At 36.4% G+C, this 17,968-nt stretch overlaps 1 protein-coding gene across 5 annotated transcripts in view; it reads right to left on the minus strand.

Annotated features, from left to right (window-relative positions):
• Positions 1 to 17,968, minus strand: part of ROBO1 (roundabout guidance receptor 1) — a 1,159,067-nt gene that overhangs the window by 986,246 nt on the left and 154,853 nt on the right. For all 5 annotated transcript variants that reach the window (XM_032878064.1, XM_032878059.1, XM_032878058.1 and 2 more), the window contains exon 2: positions 3,245 to 3,381. In XM_032878064.1, coding sequence (XP_032733955.1) covers positions 3,245 to 3,332 — 88 coding nt within the window. In that variant the 5' untranslated portion in view covers positions 3,333 to 3,381. The remainder of the gene's footprint in view (positions 1 to 3,244; positions 3,382 to 17,968) is intronic.

Here is a 17,968-nt window from a genome sequence, read left to right on the forward strand (position 1 = left end):
TGTGTTTTCCCCACCATAGACGCTCTTCAAATTTTCAGTTCAACCCAGTATATGTGAAATGTATACTTTTAAAACATATCATTTAACATGTCTTTCATTGTCTTCCTGACATCTGTTGCAATCAGAGGTGGAGGTGTGAGAAGTGAAGATGGGTATTTGTCAGATTCCTTTGCAGGAGAGATTAAATGAAGATGTGGCATAGCCCAGATAAGGCATGCCTCAGGAGATAACCACAGTTGGCTTAAGAGTACTTTCTATGTAAATAAGAGATGAGGTAAAGTGACAGGACAAACCTCTAGCAGGGGTTTTCATTCAGAGGCAGGTTTTCAAAGGCTCCACAGGCCAAGAAGGGCAAGGAGTCTGAATTGGTGGAGGGGCCTAGTCATGTATCCGCCTCTTAATTATGCCTTTCTCTTAAAACTGATTCATGGTTTTAAACAAGAGCATTTCTTGATTTAAAATGTGTAATTTCTAGGCACCTTCCTGACACACCAGCCACTTCCCATAAAATACTGTAAATAAACAAAATGTAAATATGATAAAACACAAGCTGTTTTAAGGCTGCATTATATAGAAAAACATAAGAGAAATTATTTAAAAAGTGAGCTCAGTAATCCACCAAGCCAAAGGTTATATTCAAATAATATTTTAATATTTAATGACACCAAGTAACCAAGTCACAGCTTTATTGAAAACCACTGGATTATTGTGGTAATAAAATAATCTGCATTATGATGGTTATTTCGCATTGTTGTTTTTTTTTGTTTTTTTTTGTTTTTTTTATTTTGTGCCCTGAGGCCTCTTGTGCCTGTCTACACCTCTGCTAATGACAAGTCATGGAGTTAAGTTCTAGAGACCATATACTTCTTAGTTTTTCAGAAACTTGTGACATTTTCCCATTTATCTGCCTTCTGCAATAAATTTCTGATGAAGAATATTCTTTTTGCAAGGTGAAGAGTGGGAGTAAATCAGGTGAATGAGAAACTGTTTTTTAAAAAGATACTGAAAAACTAACTAAATAAAAAATTAAAAAAAAAAAAGACATTGATATTGATCTTCCCGTCTTTGTTCTCTCTAAACTCCCCTAAACTTACTCCAGGTCCAGATCTCTACGGAACTTAAGAAAGCTAGAACCGCAACAACAAAAGGAATCAGGGCCTCAGTTCATGCTAGGATTAACACCAAGGAGAGGAGAATCTGAGGCTGAGGACTCCTTTAGTAGTTTTGTCATCTCCTTAGCCTGAAACCAATGCTCCTGTGGGGGTGGCAGTTAGGGAAATGACTTCCAGTCCACAGGTGTTCCTTTTGAAAAGCTAACAGTATGTTTTTTTTAGCAGGTAAATTACTTTGAAGTAATTCTTGAACTCTGTGGTCCTGAACAAGACAGACAGACAACTTTATGCATCCCCTTTTTGGTACTCATATTTCTTTTTAAGGTGTTGCCTCAAAATGGGCCCTCAGTTACTATCTGTAGGACACATTGTTAGTTAACTGATAACTGAGCGATCACCTCTAAAGCCAATTTCCGTATTATATGAAGCAATAAATTCATTTAAGTTCTCCTTAGTTATAAAAATGCTTGCTCTAGAAGAGTAACTACAGTTTTGAGAAATTTTAGATCTAAATGTTCAAGTTGGTCTTCTTTGAAATGATATAATGTCTTCCAAAATGAAAAGGTAACTTTATATTTCATACATAAACCTTAGTCCTTCCCACCACACACATTAATGCATGCTTTCCTTCTTCCAGATGTCCAGGTAAAGATGACTCAAACCACATATAATCATTTTGAAATTTCATTACCTGCTTGATAACTAGATCATGGATTAAATTTGTTGACCTTTAATAGTTACTGGCTGGCCAGTTTAAGTATAATTATACCTAAGCTATAATCTAAATCTGTATGTATCTATAATCATTGTTTTCAAAACATTTTCATACTAACACCCTCCTTACCCTGACAATTTGAAAAATGAGGGATTATTTTGTACTTAATTTGCATTTTCCATATACTTTAAAAATGCAATTTTTCATATTGCCACTGTTTGATATTGGCCCATTCACTAATTTTAATCATTACTCAACAGAATTCTGGCAAGGAAAGGGAATATAGAAACAAATTAAAAATAAAAACTTTTAGTAATTTCATTAGTGTATTGAGTACAAAGTAGCTAAGTGTACTTTGTTATGACAGACTAAATTTTCTGTATAGTTTCACCCTATGGAAATGTTTTCAACACATATAATTCCATTTGTTTATTCACAACATTTCACCTGTTTATCTACCAGGTCCAAGTATCCGTTTTAACACAGCAAGGGGAAAAAAAAAAAAAAAAAGTCAAGCTCCTAGATGATTTGAGAATTCTGATTTGTGTGTGGGTACTAATGATCGATTACATATAGTTGCCGAATATTAAAATAAATATAACAGTAAAATAAATAAAACTCAAACTTCAAGTTTTAATTTAATGAAACACCATCTGCCATTCTTTTATGAGTAACTTGTCTCAATTATGATGATAAATTAAACCTATCTAAATTAACTACAATTCATTCCCATAGTTTGATCTAGGGAGACAGTTGACATTATATTTTGATTAGCGTATCAATACATTTTTCTATTTTCCCGTACCATAGCACTGGGTTTAGTCAATTTCCTACAGGAGAGTCTAAGGAAAGCTTTTTATAGCAATGTTATTCCTGCACCATTAACAAAATTATGACTTCAAGGGAACCAGTTTCTAACTTCACTGGAAACAATAGAAGCGATGGCAGCATACTGCATTTTTATTCTGACATTGTGCAGCCTGTTAATTAACATGTCACTCCTCTAAAGGAATTTCAGGTTTAAATACTTCACTTTTTTTATGGCCCTTTTCTATGGTACTAACATGCATTGTAACCGCTTTTCTTTTCATGTTACACATTTCTTCCCTACTATAATTGTTCTTCCACCACTCTAATTCACTAAGTTAATCTAATAACTCTCTACATGTTTCAGCGACAGTGAATATTTTTGTCTCTTTTCTCACTTTTACTAGGGAATTAATAAAGCGCTCTGTATTCAAGAATTTTGATCCCTGAAACATGTCAGCACGCAGACTTAAGAAACCATTCACACAGACTTACACGTTTGAAAGCAAATGAACAATTCACAAGACACATAATGAAAAACGAATTTAAAGCAAAGAAAGTATACAGGTCATGATTCGATAAAAGAGTGAAACAGATGCTTGGCACTTACCTGGAATAAGCTGGGCCAGGAACAGGTGATCTTTTGACAAGCTGAGGAGTGATATTGTGACCAAAAAAGGAACATGTTTCCATTTCATCTTTGTCCCTTCCTTGCATTACACCCAGCCAGTGACAGATAGGTTTTATCTGGGAGAAAAAAACAAAAGAGCAAATTACTTTTTAATGGTTAGCTATGTTGAGATAAAGACGGTATTAAAAATATTTTGTGAAAAATTATAGTTCAAGTGCATTTGAAATATCATTTTTCAAAATGATAAAATACATAAGTAGTTAAATACAACTTACACTGACTCTATTTTAGGATATACATTTGAACAGATACAGTATTTATTAATTTTGAAAATGCACTTTCAATCAGATAAAATTAGCAAATAATTCATTGATTTTTTCTACCATTCAGGCAATGCCAGATACATGTTTTTGTTTTCTCATCAATTTAGTTGGAACATTCTCATCAGGACCAGAAAACTTTATGGTCCAGAAAACTTACTCATTTGCTAAGCAAATATTTGCAAACAGCTTACAATGAACCAGTCACAAGGTTACTCTGAAGATACAGCAGAAGACAAAACTAAATATTCTCTATTCAGGTAGAAAAACAATTTGAGGCCACTTTAATTACATCAACTTATAAACACAATAAGAAAAAAAAAGTCTATAGATGTTCTATTCTGAACAAAGCACTCAGTTATCAGTCATGATGGACCCAAGAAATATAAAATAGTGCCTTGTAGATGATGACTTTAACAGAAAGCAGAACAAAACTACAGGAATTCAGGGGGAAGACTGATCAGTTTTACTTGGGAGAACCAACCAAACGTATATTAAAGACATGGCACTTGAGATATGAGATGGTATTTGATAAATAGAAAAGGAAATGCTATTCAAAATGAGAGAACAAAATAACCAAATATTCAAAGGAAATGTATATATACATGTGTGTGTGTGTATTCCAATAACACATTGATATATTCAGGGAACTGTAAGGGGAGTTATTTGGCTATTGATAGAGTTTGCCATAATACAATATGATAGAAAACTGAAAAGATAAAGACAGGTAATGAGGAATCGCTGTAGAGTTTAATGATAGATAATAATATGATTCAAATTATTGAGAAGATAACTCTGATAAGAATGTGAAGGATATAAAGTAATTATGAAGGAAATTAGCATGGAGGTTATAACCACAGTACAGAGACTTATAATAATGTTTACAAAGGACCCTGGGAAAGGAAATGAAACCAATGGCTGGTGTTGGGGTCAGGAGTTGGGGGACATTACACAAGAACACTTTGCAGGACTTAACATTAGATTTAGGAGATAGGATGTAGAAAGACATGTAGTCATTTAGTCAAAAATACCTAAATAAATCTAGCACAATAAAAAGTATAATTGTGTCTCCAAAGAAAAAGAAATTTCTGTCACACATTTTGTGACACTCAGAATGCCAACTTGAGAAAAGGATGACCTACTTGACTTGGTAGGTTTATCCACACAAAGCTGTCATCAACTTGTGTAGGTGAGCAGAGCTGTCCTTGCTTTCTTACTTATCACTGTCCGGTTAATTGCCAAGTTTTCCTTTAGCAGAGCCTCCTAATCCTTCTTCCAGACACTTGCAATCACTGAACTTACTTAAGATATTTACAGATTACTTCTTCTTTTTAAGAATTCTGCAAGCCCCTCCTGACTAAGCTAGAACGTTGCCTGCAAAGAAATACTCTTTGGCTACTGTAGGTTCATCTTTGTTCAGATGTGTTATCCATTTTCCTTGTCTTGGAGCTAATGCCTTTGTAACTCTCCTTCCCCTGGTATCCTACACATAAATGACATCACATACCCACATTATCTTAAATGTCTCATCTGTTTTAAGTGTTGGATGGGAGTAGAAAGTAGATTGGATTTCAGATCATCGCAAACCTAGATGAACAGTTCCACTCTTCAATCCATACTCTGTGGTTGTTAGTTTGTCCAAAGGCTTCTTCTCAGTTATCCCTTGGTGTTTTCGCTTCTGGTCACATTTCTCAGTGATGTACGGATGATCAGTTCTTCCAGAGAAAACGTATAAATATACTGCATTGTAGTAATTTCTGCCTGACTGGGTTTTGATATAACAGATACCCTGTCATCTTGGATTCTGCTTGCCTACGGAATTCCCATCTTCCTCCTCCAATATTTGATTATTATGTGCACTAGATATCAGAGTCCCTGTTTTGAGATAAACCCTAGATCTCATATTCCTTTTATGTGCATAAGCCGTTTTGCTTCAGCTTTTGATGTAAATAAAAGCATGCATGAACCTAGAGGCTGTTTATGATTTGATTATTATTTGAAAATTTAGAATTATTATATTAGTTAAATGATACTTTAAAGTATATTTATTGAAACTGAGATTTTCAACTGTGGTTGGTTATACTCTAACGATTTCATTTGTAATTATATATAACTTTGAGACACCTGCGTCACTCAGTCGTTAAGCCTCTGCCTTTGGCTTGGGTCATGATCCAGGACCCTGGGATCGAGCCCCATATTGGGCTCCTTGCTCAGTGGAAAGCCTGTTTCTCCCTCTCCCACTCCCCCTGCTTATGCTACCTCTCTTGCTGGGTCTCTCTCTGTCAAATAAATAAAATCATATATATATATATATATATATATATAAATATATATATATATATAACTTATTGGCTGCCAGTAGCCATGGATAAAATAAAGCCCCACATCAAACATGTGCATTCTTCTTTTAAAATCAGTGAAACAGAGGCACCTAAGTGGCTCAGTCGGTTAAGCTTCCACTTTCTGATTTCTGCTCAGGTCATGATTTCATGGATGGGGAGACAGCCCAGTGTCCAGCTCTCCACTCAGGGGGTAATCTGCTTGAGAGTCTCGCTTTTTGCCCCTCCCCCCACTCATGCTCGTTCTCTCTCTCTCCCTCCCTCTCTCTAATAAATAAATAAATCTTAAGAAAATAGCCTTTAAAAATAAAGTCGATGCAATAATCATAAGAAAATAAACCTGTCAGTATAAATATGTATTATAATTGGTTGAACTCCTGTCAGTTATCTTAATAGGTAGATATTATTTCAAAGTTTAAGATTTAATATATTCATAAAACCAAATTTTATTATCTAAGGATAAATCTGTGAATTTATATGGTAATTGGCTAGTACTACAGCATATTTTTTTTAAAAGATTTTATTTATTTATTTGACAGACAGAGATCACATGCAGGAGGAGAGGCAGGCAGAGAGAGAGGGGGAAGCAGGCTCCCTGCTGAGCAGAGAGCCCAAAGTGGGGCTCGATCCCAGCACCCTGAGATCATTACCTGAGCCGAAGGCAGAGGGTTAACCCACTGAGTCACCCAGGTGCCCCTACAGCATGATTTTTAGGTAGAATCCACAAATCTAAAGTGGCAACTACCTCATTTGTTTTGGACACCTATCATAATCGCTTGAAATTCTGATCTTCAAGAGGCTTGTCTAAAAATGAAAGTACCCAGGACAACTGGGTGGCTCAGTGGGTTATGCTACTGCCTTCGGCTCAGGTCATGATCTCAGGGCCCTGGGATCGAGCCCCACATTGGGCTCTCTGCTCAGCAGGGAGCCTGCTTCCCCCCTCCCCGCCTGCCTTTCTGCCTACTTGAGATCTCTCTTTGTCAAATAAATAAATAAAATCTTTTTTAAAAAATGAAAGTACCCTAAGAATACACTAACCCCTTATTTAAAATCACATATTTTGATATATTAATAATAAGACAATTGATTTTAGTAAACAATATGATATAATTGCATTTGGATGCTCTCTGAGTATTACAATATAGTAAATTCACCCACCATAAACACAACCCTCTATGAACACATGAACACTTTTCTCCATAGATGTATATATATAGGGCCTATTATCAAAGTACTAAGAATGTAAATTCATATGGTTTTGAATTAAAGAAACATGACATGAGAAAAGAGAAAAACATTTACAATATCCCTTTCTGTTGTGAAATATTAGGCTATGAGAGTAAAGAATTATTTAATGTAATATAATGTTTTGAAGTATAATTCTGTTGGCTGGAGAGCCTGAACGGTGCAGTTGGTTGAGCATCTGACTCTTGATTTCGGCTCAGGTCATGATCTCAGGGTCGTGAAATGGAGCCCCACGTGGGGTTCTGTGCTAAGTGTGGAGTCTGCTTGGGATTCTCTCACTCCCTCTCCCTTTGCCCCTCTTACTTGTGCTTTCTCTCTCTCTCAAATAAATAAATAAATCTTTAAAAAATACATATGTATATTTATATAATTTTGTTGGGAATGATAAATCTATGGAAGTAACCTAATGCACTATTCTAGAAGCATAGATGGTAATACTAAGTTCTTGGGTATGAATCTCAGCTCTACCACTCAGATGTTGTCTGACTTTGGGCAAAAAAATTTAAGCTTTCTTAGTCTCCTCTTTCTCAAACATAAAATGTGAATAATAATAATAGCCATGTCATCAGGTGAGATAATATGCATGAAATGTCTAGAAGAGTGTCTGTTTCATCGCCTAATATCTATTAGTATTAATAACCCATGACTCCCAACTTCAAACTGTATCCAATGAGGTTCCTTCAGGATGAAGACGCAACACATCTTTGATTTGTATTTACATGTTGCTTCACATTTGAATAGTGTCTGTTTTAGGTTGAACTTCTAAGACACTAGGGGTTTTGATTTCATTTAATGAACTTCGTTAAGTTAAATCTATATATGATAAAATGAACCTCTTTACAGTGTAGGTTTAAATTTAACAAACATATAAGCTATGCAATGTCCACCCCAATGATGATACTGATACTTCCCATGGGGGCTTTGGTGCTAAGAGCTAATAAGTTATATGCATGTGCTGTGCAAGTATGTGAGTTGCTAATGTACATTTTCTTTCTTTTTTTTTTTTAAAGATTTTATTTTTTTATTTGACAGAGATCACAAGTAGGTAGAGAGGCAGGGAGACAGAGAGAGGAGGAAGCAGGCTCCCTGCTGAGCAGAGAGCCTGATGTGGGACTCGATCCCAGGACCCTGGAATCATGACCTGAGATGAAGGCAGAGGCTTTAACCTACTGAGCTACCCAGGTGCCTGCTAATGTACATTTTCAAATAAAAACAAAGGCATTGCCTGCCTGCTTTCGGAGGAAGATTGCCTTAAAGAGAGTTTTAACTTGTTCTACCAATTATTATGAACTTTCTTGGAAAGTAGAAAAGTTCCATAAGAAATTAATTTGGGTAAATGCATGGTTCAACAAAGTAAAAAATACTTCTTTAGGCACACATTTTGGATCACTGAAAAGATCACAAACATTCCCTTAGCATATCAGTGTATCACGATGAGTACATTTCAATCTCTTCTGAAACATTTCAGCATAGGTAGTGCACCCCCACCCCCTCATATTTAGAACAGAAACTGCATTTACCAAGGCTTTCCCTGTTACTAACCAAAATTTGCTCTTAAGTTACACTACTCTCTTACTTTTCCTTTTCAGTTGAAAACAAAAAACGCTCTGGGAAACCAAGATTATTGTTGGAGTCTCCTCCTCTCTGCCTTTTCATCGTGTTCAGCTTCTATTTAACTGATTATCACCCGATGAGTCAAAAGTTACAACAGCTGGAAATGTTCCATAATACAACAAAACCAGCAACTGTTGATTTCCTCTGTCCTAGTCTTAGATAAAAGAAACAGCAGTGGCCAGTGGGTAAGAGGTGAGCCCAAAAGCTGGCCGGCCTTGGGAGATCAATGACCAGAAAAGGCCAGACTCCTTTTGAATTCTGCCCATAATAGATGAATCAGTCAGCATTCTACAGAGTAAGAAGATACTCTCCCTTTTCACAAATGAGATAAACTGAAGTTTGGTCTACTCAAATGGGACTATTCTCCTAGAGCACCTAGAGGAAAATCAATCATGAAAAATTAAAGGTTTCTACTGAAAACAGTCTTTGGAAAATGTTGGAAATTAAAAAAAAAATTAGAAGAATTTTTAAAAATCCAAAATTAATTTTGATGAGACAGCTATACATAAACAAATGATAAATATTTTTGCACAGTTAATATAATGGAGAGCTCTGTGCCAGGCAGTGGAAATTCAAAATCCACATTCTTCATGTTAGAGCAGCAGAAAATTTATTATGTATTTGTAACAAAGACAGAAAGGATAAAGTTGGCCATGGAGGAGGCTGATGATGGGGAGGGAACTGCGATGGCCTAGGCTTCACAGGGTGTGTGGAAGTCACGCAAATGCAGAAACCAGAAAAAGAGAGTGAGGGGAGACAACCAACGTGTGGTTAAATGTTGCTAAAACGGAAGATATGTGTAAAAAATAAAAATAAATAAGACACAATCTATAGGTAGCACCTCACAGTTTACTTATTAGCCCATCAGATTTGATTATTATGAGGAAGATAAAACATGAATTGCTATTTTCCATATGACAATATGAGTTCAGAATCTTCACGAGACTTGTCTGCATGAATGTATATAGTTCGCACATATAAGTGAACTGAAATCAACTCTATTTTTCTTTCCACGAAATCAAAGAACTGCAAAGTCCTGAATGCAAGGCTAATTCCAGGTTTTTTCTTATCAACAGTGTGATGACATATGGGAAGATAAAACTAGGTAACAATTACATAACTTGGAAATGAAAGTGAAGTAAGACAAAAGAACCATGTAGAAGATTATTAATTTTTCTCATATGTGTGATGAACGAGATCCTCCATAAACATCTACTTGGTTGGATAAAAAGAAGGTATAAGTATTAAGACACTGCAAAGCAAAGGCAATAGAATTTGGTGAAGCACATAACATAGAAGCCAAAAAAAGGAAAAAAAAAAAAAGGAAATGCATGCTGCTGTTTTCAAAATATCCACCTACTTAAATAGAAAGCTTAATAAGAAATGTGTGTAATTTTTATAAATGGCTAATTTACTTTTTCTTTAGAGTCCTCTAGAATAACAATACATATATAGGTCTGTAGGGAGCTCTATCAAGAATTTATTACGGTTTCTGTTTAGGTGGGAGTGTTTTAAATTTGAAATACTAATTTGAATAAATTTCAAATAATAATAAACGATAGAGAATACCTTCTAAAAATGCTGATTTATAGCTTTTATATAGACAAGTTAAACTAGACAAATTACTACCAAATTCTTGTTAAGTTAATGTCACATCTCTAATAAAGAATATTATTTGGAAATAGCAGACTACATATACAAGTGGGGCACTTAAATGAGTGATGGGTATTAAGGAGGGTACTTGTCATGAGCACTGGGTGTTGTGCAAGTGACAAATCACTAAATTCTACTAAATTCTACTGCTGAAACCAGTATTACCCCAAAGGTTAACCAATTAGAATTTAAATAAAAACCTGAAACAAACAAGCAAAGAGCAGAGCACTTAAAGCACACATTTAGGGTTTAGGGCTAAATAGATTAAACATTTATAAACACACACACACACACACACACACACGCTTTATAATTCATTTATAATACCTTCAGCTTCTAATATACTTAGGGAACGCTTCCCTCTTAGGAGGACGTAGATACTACACATTTAGTCAAATGTTTACATTATCCTAAACCCCAAATTATTAATAGATCTTAGATTTAAAATGTCATTATTAACTTTCATATATATATATGTATATATATGAATTTGTAAAGAAAAAAGAGGAAAGAAAAGAAACTATAAACAGAAGACTCTTAGGAAAATGAGTTTGAAATCAATAGGAAAATAAAATACATGACTAGAAAATAATAGGAGTGAAGGCAAGATAAAGACAAAGCTGGAAAACAGGGTAGAGTTAATCAGGAATAGAGGAAGTGAGGGAATTAGCAAGATTTTCAGTGGTTTGTCACCTAGTTTCTTGAAGCTCCTGGATATGTAGGCAGAGCTATATTACTATTCACACTTCAGTTTTATTTGGATGGATCACGAACCCTATATCCAATTATGCCTCCATTCATTTCACAAAGGCCAATTAATTCTCATTACATTTCCCGGAAACACACCATTTTAAATATACTGTGAGAAAACTCAGGGCATGGCGATAAACCACAGGCTGTTTATAAAGAACGAGATGATTTGAGACTATTTTGTATCCAAAATGAACTGAAATTCATTACCAAGTGAGGACAGAGTCAAAGAAATTAACATTTTAGAATTTATTTAGTCAATTTATTTAACATAGTCCATCTATTAGGACCCATAGACAGATATGTTACCATGAATTAATAGTTGAGCGATCAAGTAATCGGAGACACACATGCCCTTAGAAGTTTTACTCTTCAACCTATACTAAATTCCAAAAAGTGCCATGGACAATGTTTCTGTCTGCTCAAAATCTGTATGTTGAAACTTAATCATCATACCCCCAATATGATGATTTTAGGAGGTGAGACATTTGGGAGGTGATGAGATCATGAGGATGGCATCCTCATGAATGAGACTAGTTCCCTTATCAAAAGGAGCCCCAATAGTCACGGGGAAAAGGGAAGTCTGCCATCTATGAACCAGAAATTGGCCCTCACCATACACCAGATACACCAGGAACTTGATGTTGGACTTTTCAACCTCCAGAACTGCGAGAAATAAATTTCTATTGTTTACAATCCACCCAGCCTAAGGCATTTGGTTATAGCAGCCCTAATGGCGTAAGACAGTAAGTAATTTGCCATAATGTAATAGATCTGCTATATTCCTAAAAACTTGCAAAATATTAAACTTCTGGTTGTTTTATACATTTCACTCACTAGGGTGTTCAAAGACACAGTAATGAAACTGAAGATTATTTAAAAGAAAAACATGGGGACACCTGGGTGTCTCAGTCAGTTAAGTCACTGCCTTCAACTCAAGTCATGATCTCTGGATCCTGGGATTGAGCCCCGTGTTGGGCTCCCTGCTTAGCCGGGAGTCTCCTCTCTCTCTCCCCTCCCCTCTCCCCTGCTCGCTCACTCTCTCTCTCTCAAATAAATAAATAAAATCTTTAAAAAGAGAAAAGAAAAACATCAAAAGAAATAATATCACCTAGCAGTGAGGTGTCCTAAGAATATTATTAACTAACAATTTTAGAAGAAACATCACAAAGAAAGGACAAATAATTATTTTATTGCTACAAAATGAGAATCTGAAGCATTTGATAGTTCTCAAAACATTTCACATGACATATTCAAAATACTGATTGATGTCTTCAAATAAAGTACAATGAGCAGCCTGAAGACCATCAAGTTAACAATTGCTGTAAGTTCTACTTAATGTTTGGTCTCTTTTCAGCATGTTGAAGCTGGCCCTTCATCACTGGTTTAAAGCAATGATAGCACGACTTTTGAATTAGATATTTTAACACAGTGAATTCCAAGAATTCATATACGCATTTCAAGATTAAAATATAAAATCAATAAAGACAGTAAGACGGTTGTCAACCACTGGCTGGAGTATCTTATCTAAATGATCGAAATGCAGTTATGTATAAAAATAAACGTAATGTGCTATCTACAGGACATGATGAAGATAAACAGCAGTCTCTGTACTACAGCTACCATAATCATTAAAGAATCAATGCCAAATTGAACTGCACAAATCCTTAGGGGGAGAGGGAGAAAAGAAAGCACAGCAGTAACTGCAGAAAGGTTCAAATCAATTTTCACCCTAAACATTGCGAAGTTCATTAGTATTGCTAACATAAAGGCAAAGGTAAAGACAGCAAAATGGAGATTCTTATCTTCTTTTCGCTTTAATTATGGGTTGCTTCAGGCAAACTCATTTTCAGACTTGTTTTAAAAATTGTGTTTGTGTATTAGTGGAATTATATTAAGAATAAGGAAATTTAAAAGATGATTTAATGGAAAGAAATGTTGTATGTAAGGATGTAACTAGAATGTAAAGATTTAATATGAAAAACATTCCACAAGATATTTTTTTTCCTTTTCCTTATTTTGTAGCTAAAAGGAAAATGGTCTACATCAGCCACTCTTCAAAATCAATGTTCAAATTCACAAAGATGATTCCTTAAAAGTATACTCATGTACACAAAGACAAAAAGAAAGCGATTTTCAAACAAAAGCAATTTTCAAAATGCTCTGCTCACACTAGCTCCGCATCAGATGAATTCTATGCCCACTTGACCTTCAATCATATTTTTCATTTCATCATTCTGATGAAAATTAGTGGGACATATGATGTTTGGTTATCCTAGCTAAAAGTGAATCCAGTCGCAGACACATTTTTTTCTGGAAAATACCATCTTTCAAGTAACATAACGTGGAAATAAACATCAACAGCCTCGCTATTCTAAAAATAAGTGTTGCCTCTGATTAGTCAGATTTATCTTAGCATGATAACAGAATTAGAGGAAATTGTCTGGGCATCGGTTTGGTCAAAGAAAAGTTAGATATGAAGCAAGTCTGGCTTGACACTTATCCCGAGAGGGAGAAATGCGGAGGGGTAGCGAGGAGAGAAAGGGAGAAAGCACAAGAATGAGAGACAGTAAGAGAAACTGAACGGTTGATTTAGCAAGCATGTTCTGGTGGCAGTTCCTGGGAGTAACAACAAACCAATTGTACTGCAAGTGAGGTTGGTTATCTTCTGAACATTCTCACCTTTCAGAGAGTGCTGCCATGATCATTCTCTCCTCTCTGTTTAATCTAATTGAAAAGAAAAGCCTGGTGACTCGTTTGTTCACTTTAGAGACCAAGACTTCAATTAAAGCCCGCCATTCCACAAGTTAAAGGTGAACAGCCCAAGCTGTGTTACTATTCAACTTCAATAAATACAAATTTCTAATAAGGTTTTTTTTTTTAAAGTGTATTTAACAGAATATGATGTCAATATTAGATTACCTTGTCTAAAGACAAAACAAAGCAAGAGTTTACCAAAATGCATGTGAAAATGACCATGCCCCGGTACCTATACTTCATTTATTTAATACTATTTCTTTGAGAACCTATTATGCACCATTCTAAGATTCCAAAATGAATACCACACAGTCTTTGCCCAGAAAGAGCTCCTAGTATGACAGTGGGGAGCAGACCCAGAGAAGTTACATGTAGGGTGATAATTTCTATCACAGAGTTTAATAGAGTATAGTTTTACGAGATTGAAGTGATTAGGCTTCTGGCAAATTGGAAAATATTCACCACAGAAGTAAACATCTCAATGGATCTTGAAAGAATGGTAGTTGTCGATCGAGCCAAAAGTGTTTAAAATTGGAGAGGAACGGAATTCAGAACAAAAGTACCAACTGTTCAGAGGCATGGAGGAAGGAATCTGTGTGTTTAAAGAACAATGAATGGTTTTATTTGGGTGGGATTTCAGGTGGCACGTATGTGTGAGACTGTGATTGGAGAGGAAGTTGGAAATATAGAACAATGCCAGAATGTAAAGAGCGCTGTGTGCAAACAGACATTTAAGCAGAAGTGAGAATCATGCAAATGTGGTTTCTAGGATAAAACTCTGTAAATCATGGGCAGGGAGCCTGCAAATCTAATGATCATGAGGCTGCACAGGTCACTGTTGCCATAGTCTACACTTCTAGCACCACGGCAAAGTCTGCCATTTACCAGGTATTAAATATTTGTGGAATTAATGGACAGATGAATGAACACAGCGATATGAACACAATGATATGCACCTAAACTAATGTACTTAGAGAGAAGTTAGAAATACAAACACAAAAGCTATCACATTCACGAAGTCCATCTGTCTATGAAGACTGCCATTACGTTAGGCAAGAAATCATGGTGGCTAAAGACAGAAAACACTTACAGCAACATCTTACTTAGCATAATAACCAGAATAAAATGTACTTCTTTTTCTGTTATTTCCTTTTATTCTCTAAACAAATGAATTTCAAATGTGCTGCCTTGAATGTGTACGGAATCCTAAAATTGGTTCAATTCTATTGGGAGTTGATTCACAGAATCATTTTTAAATGGATGTGACATTTAAATTAAAATCTATTACTTTAGGTTTGACTTCTTAAGTGCCCAAATAACTGTGTTTTTTTACAACTATTCATATTAAAGCTTGATATTAATTTCTAAGCTGGGAATAGATTATACATTAATACTTACATGAGCTGAAAATTTTCAGATTGCTTAAGAGCAAATAGCTCTAGAAATATCATTACCCCAAATGCATATAGAGCCTAGTTAATCTGAACAATTGTCTTCACTTGTGTTGGGTTAGTTTATGAAGATATAGCAGTGGAGACGGGACAAAGGGAGCAAGCATTACATTTCAGACTGGCTATTAGTAATGCTATAGTAAGAAAGACAAAGTAGCAGAAGAGCGGGTCAAAGGTAATTTTAATATATCAACATGCACAAAGACTTCTAACAAAAAGATTCACCCACAAAGGGCTATGCATGAAAGATGGGGAGAAATTCTGTGACTGGCAATTGTGTTTGCATGCATTCTAGAAGGCAAGGGTTTTTGAAAGGCATTTAGCTTTCAACCACTCAGTGTTCCTATGAATGTCCTCGGCAGGACCAGAAATAGAGGATTCAATTTTCAAAGATAATTGTGTCAGATAACTGTCTCATGCCTTTTCAGCAAGAATCTGATAAACACCTAATTACTAACCAAGTGAATTTAGAGCTATGTAGCTGGGCTGGTGTGCAAGCTACCCAGAAAGACCTGGCCATTCAATATATCAGGAGGGAAATGAACTTGGACTGTAAATTAATTTCATTTTTTTGGCTAATGAAATCTTACCAGCTATCTTATTCTAAACAAATAATTTATTATTTTAACAAAAGAGCAGAAATCTCAATGTGAAATCAATTATAGCCACACAAATAACTTCTCACCACAACCCATCCAAAATAATCCACTGAAAATAAAAAATGGTTGCTGTTGAAATCTGGGTAGGTGATTTTCTTTGGGCAAGCCTTGTACAATTATATTGATGCTAGTTTGGTATGTTGTAGAAAGAAAAATCTTAATGTATCTGGGGGTTAGAATTTGGTTCAACTCTTTTAATAATGAAAGAGCCAAAAGGGCATGACTATTCATCTCTAGACATATATGGGTGAACTCTCAGCTGGTTTCTTGACTACTTCTGACTGTGAGTCCCTATCATATTCTTAGCCTTGACTTGCTATTCCATGTTGTCATATGTAATATAAGGCATAAAACTAAGATCCAATATTATGTACTATCTTGACACTTGTGAAATTGGGGTAGCCTCAAATGGCCCAACTTCAGGGCACCTGGGTGGCATCAGTTGAACATCCGACTTTTGGTTTCAGCTGGGATCATGATTTTGGGGTCTGGTACTGGCCTCAGGTCAGGCTCTGTGCTCAGTGTGGAGGTCTGCTAAGGTTTTCTCTCTCCCTTCCTCTCTGGCCCATCCCCCACCCCCACTCCAGCACTTGCTCCCTCTCTCTCTTCCTCTCTCTCAAATAAATATATATATTTTTAAAAAGATGGCCTAACCTCATTTTCCTCTCTACTCTACTCTTTTGGGTAAGATTCTCTAACAAAAGGGACCAGGCACAGTTCTTACTTATCCCTGAGTATATGGGATTACATAGCCAGCTCATGAAATTTATTTAAACAAGGAAATTACAATTATTTTTCCAAGATGGTGGAGAGGCAGAACTTAGTTTTGTCTGGTACCAGGAATTCAGCTAGATAGCTCTCAAATCATTCTGAACACCTTGCGAAATCAACCAAAGGTCTGAAAAAGAAGAGCTGCTCCTCTACAATAGAAAAGTGATCACTTTCTGCAAGGTAGGAGGTGCAGACAAGTAAATCTGAGTTAATATATAGGAAGGGAAACACAGGTGGAGGGAGCCTCCATCAGCCAACTACCGGAAAGTTATATAGCAGCTAAACATAAAACTGGAATTTTAGAAGTGTGTTCCAGTGAGGGATGTCCGTGCTGAAAGGCACTCAGGTGGAGAAGCAGGGCAGAATCCCAGGTGGGAGAGTGTGGTCTCAGGTTTCAGGATCAGGGTCACAGGAAGACCAGAGGTGCCTGAATACAGCAGAATTCCCAGGCATCAGAGTGGGGAAGCCAACTACAATCAGCAAGCCCAGGAGTGGGCTTTCAGCTCAGGGTTGCCATGAACTGCAAACTGCAGCAAGGTCAGGGACTGCTCCCAAACCAGGGCCCAGCAAGCAGCAGAACTTTTGCAAAGACCCCCCTTCCTATCCCAGGGAGTAGCATCACAAGTGTGCATCTCAGGAGACTGCACGGTTTGGAGACTTGAAATGGGGTCATGTGCCTGAGACAGAAACACTCAGTCACAGGTGGGATAAGCCCAGAGTGCATACAGAGACCAGGGAGACAGAAGTGATTGACAACTTTTCCCTGAGGGTACACTGAGGACTGGAGGGTGGGGTTGGGGGGCGCAACCTATTGGCTCTGAGGCTGGAGACTGGGAGGTCACCATTTTCACTGGCATCCTCTAATGTGGTGCAGAAAGCCTTCAGGGGAAAAAAATAACCCTCATAAAGCAATACAGAGCCACTTACTGAGCCTGGTCCCCTGGCAATGGCGGTACAACTCAGCCAGGGGAAAAGACTGGAGAAATAGCACAACAGGCCTCTTCTCCACAAGATCAGCAAGAATATCCAGCTAAGACCAAGTTTACCAATCACACAGAACTGCAAAACTCCAGCATTGGGGGAAAATAGTATATAAAATTCATGATTTTTTTTCCCCTCAGGATTCTTTAGTCTTTCAATTTTA

This window comes from Lontra canadensis, unplaced genomic scaffold, assembly GCF_010015895.1.
Source record: "Lontra canadensis isolate GAN:19392208 unplaced genomic scaffold, GSC_riverotter_1.0 scaffold62, whole genome shotgun sequence".
Taxonomy (NCBI): domain Eukaryota; kingdom Metazoa; phylum Chordata; class Mammalia; order Carnivora; family Mustelidae; genus Lontra; species Lontra canadensis.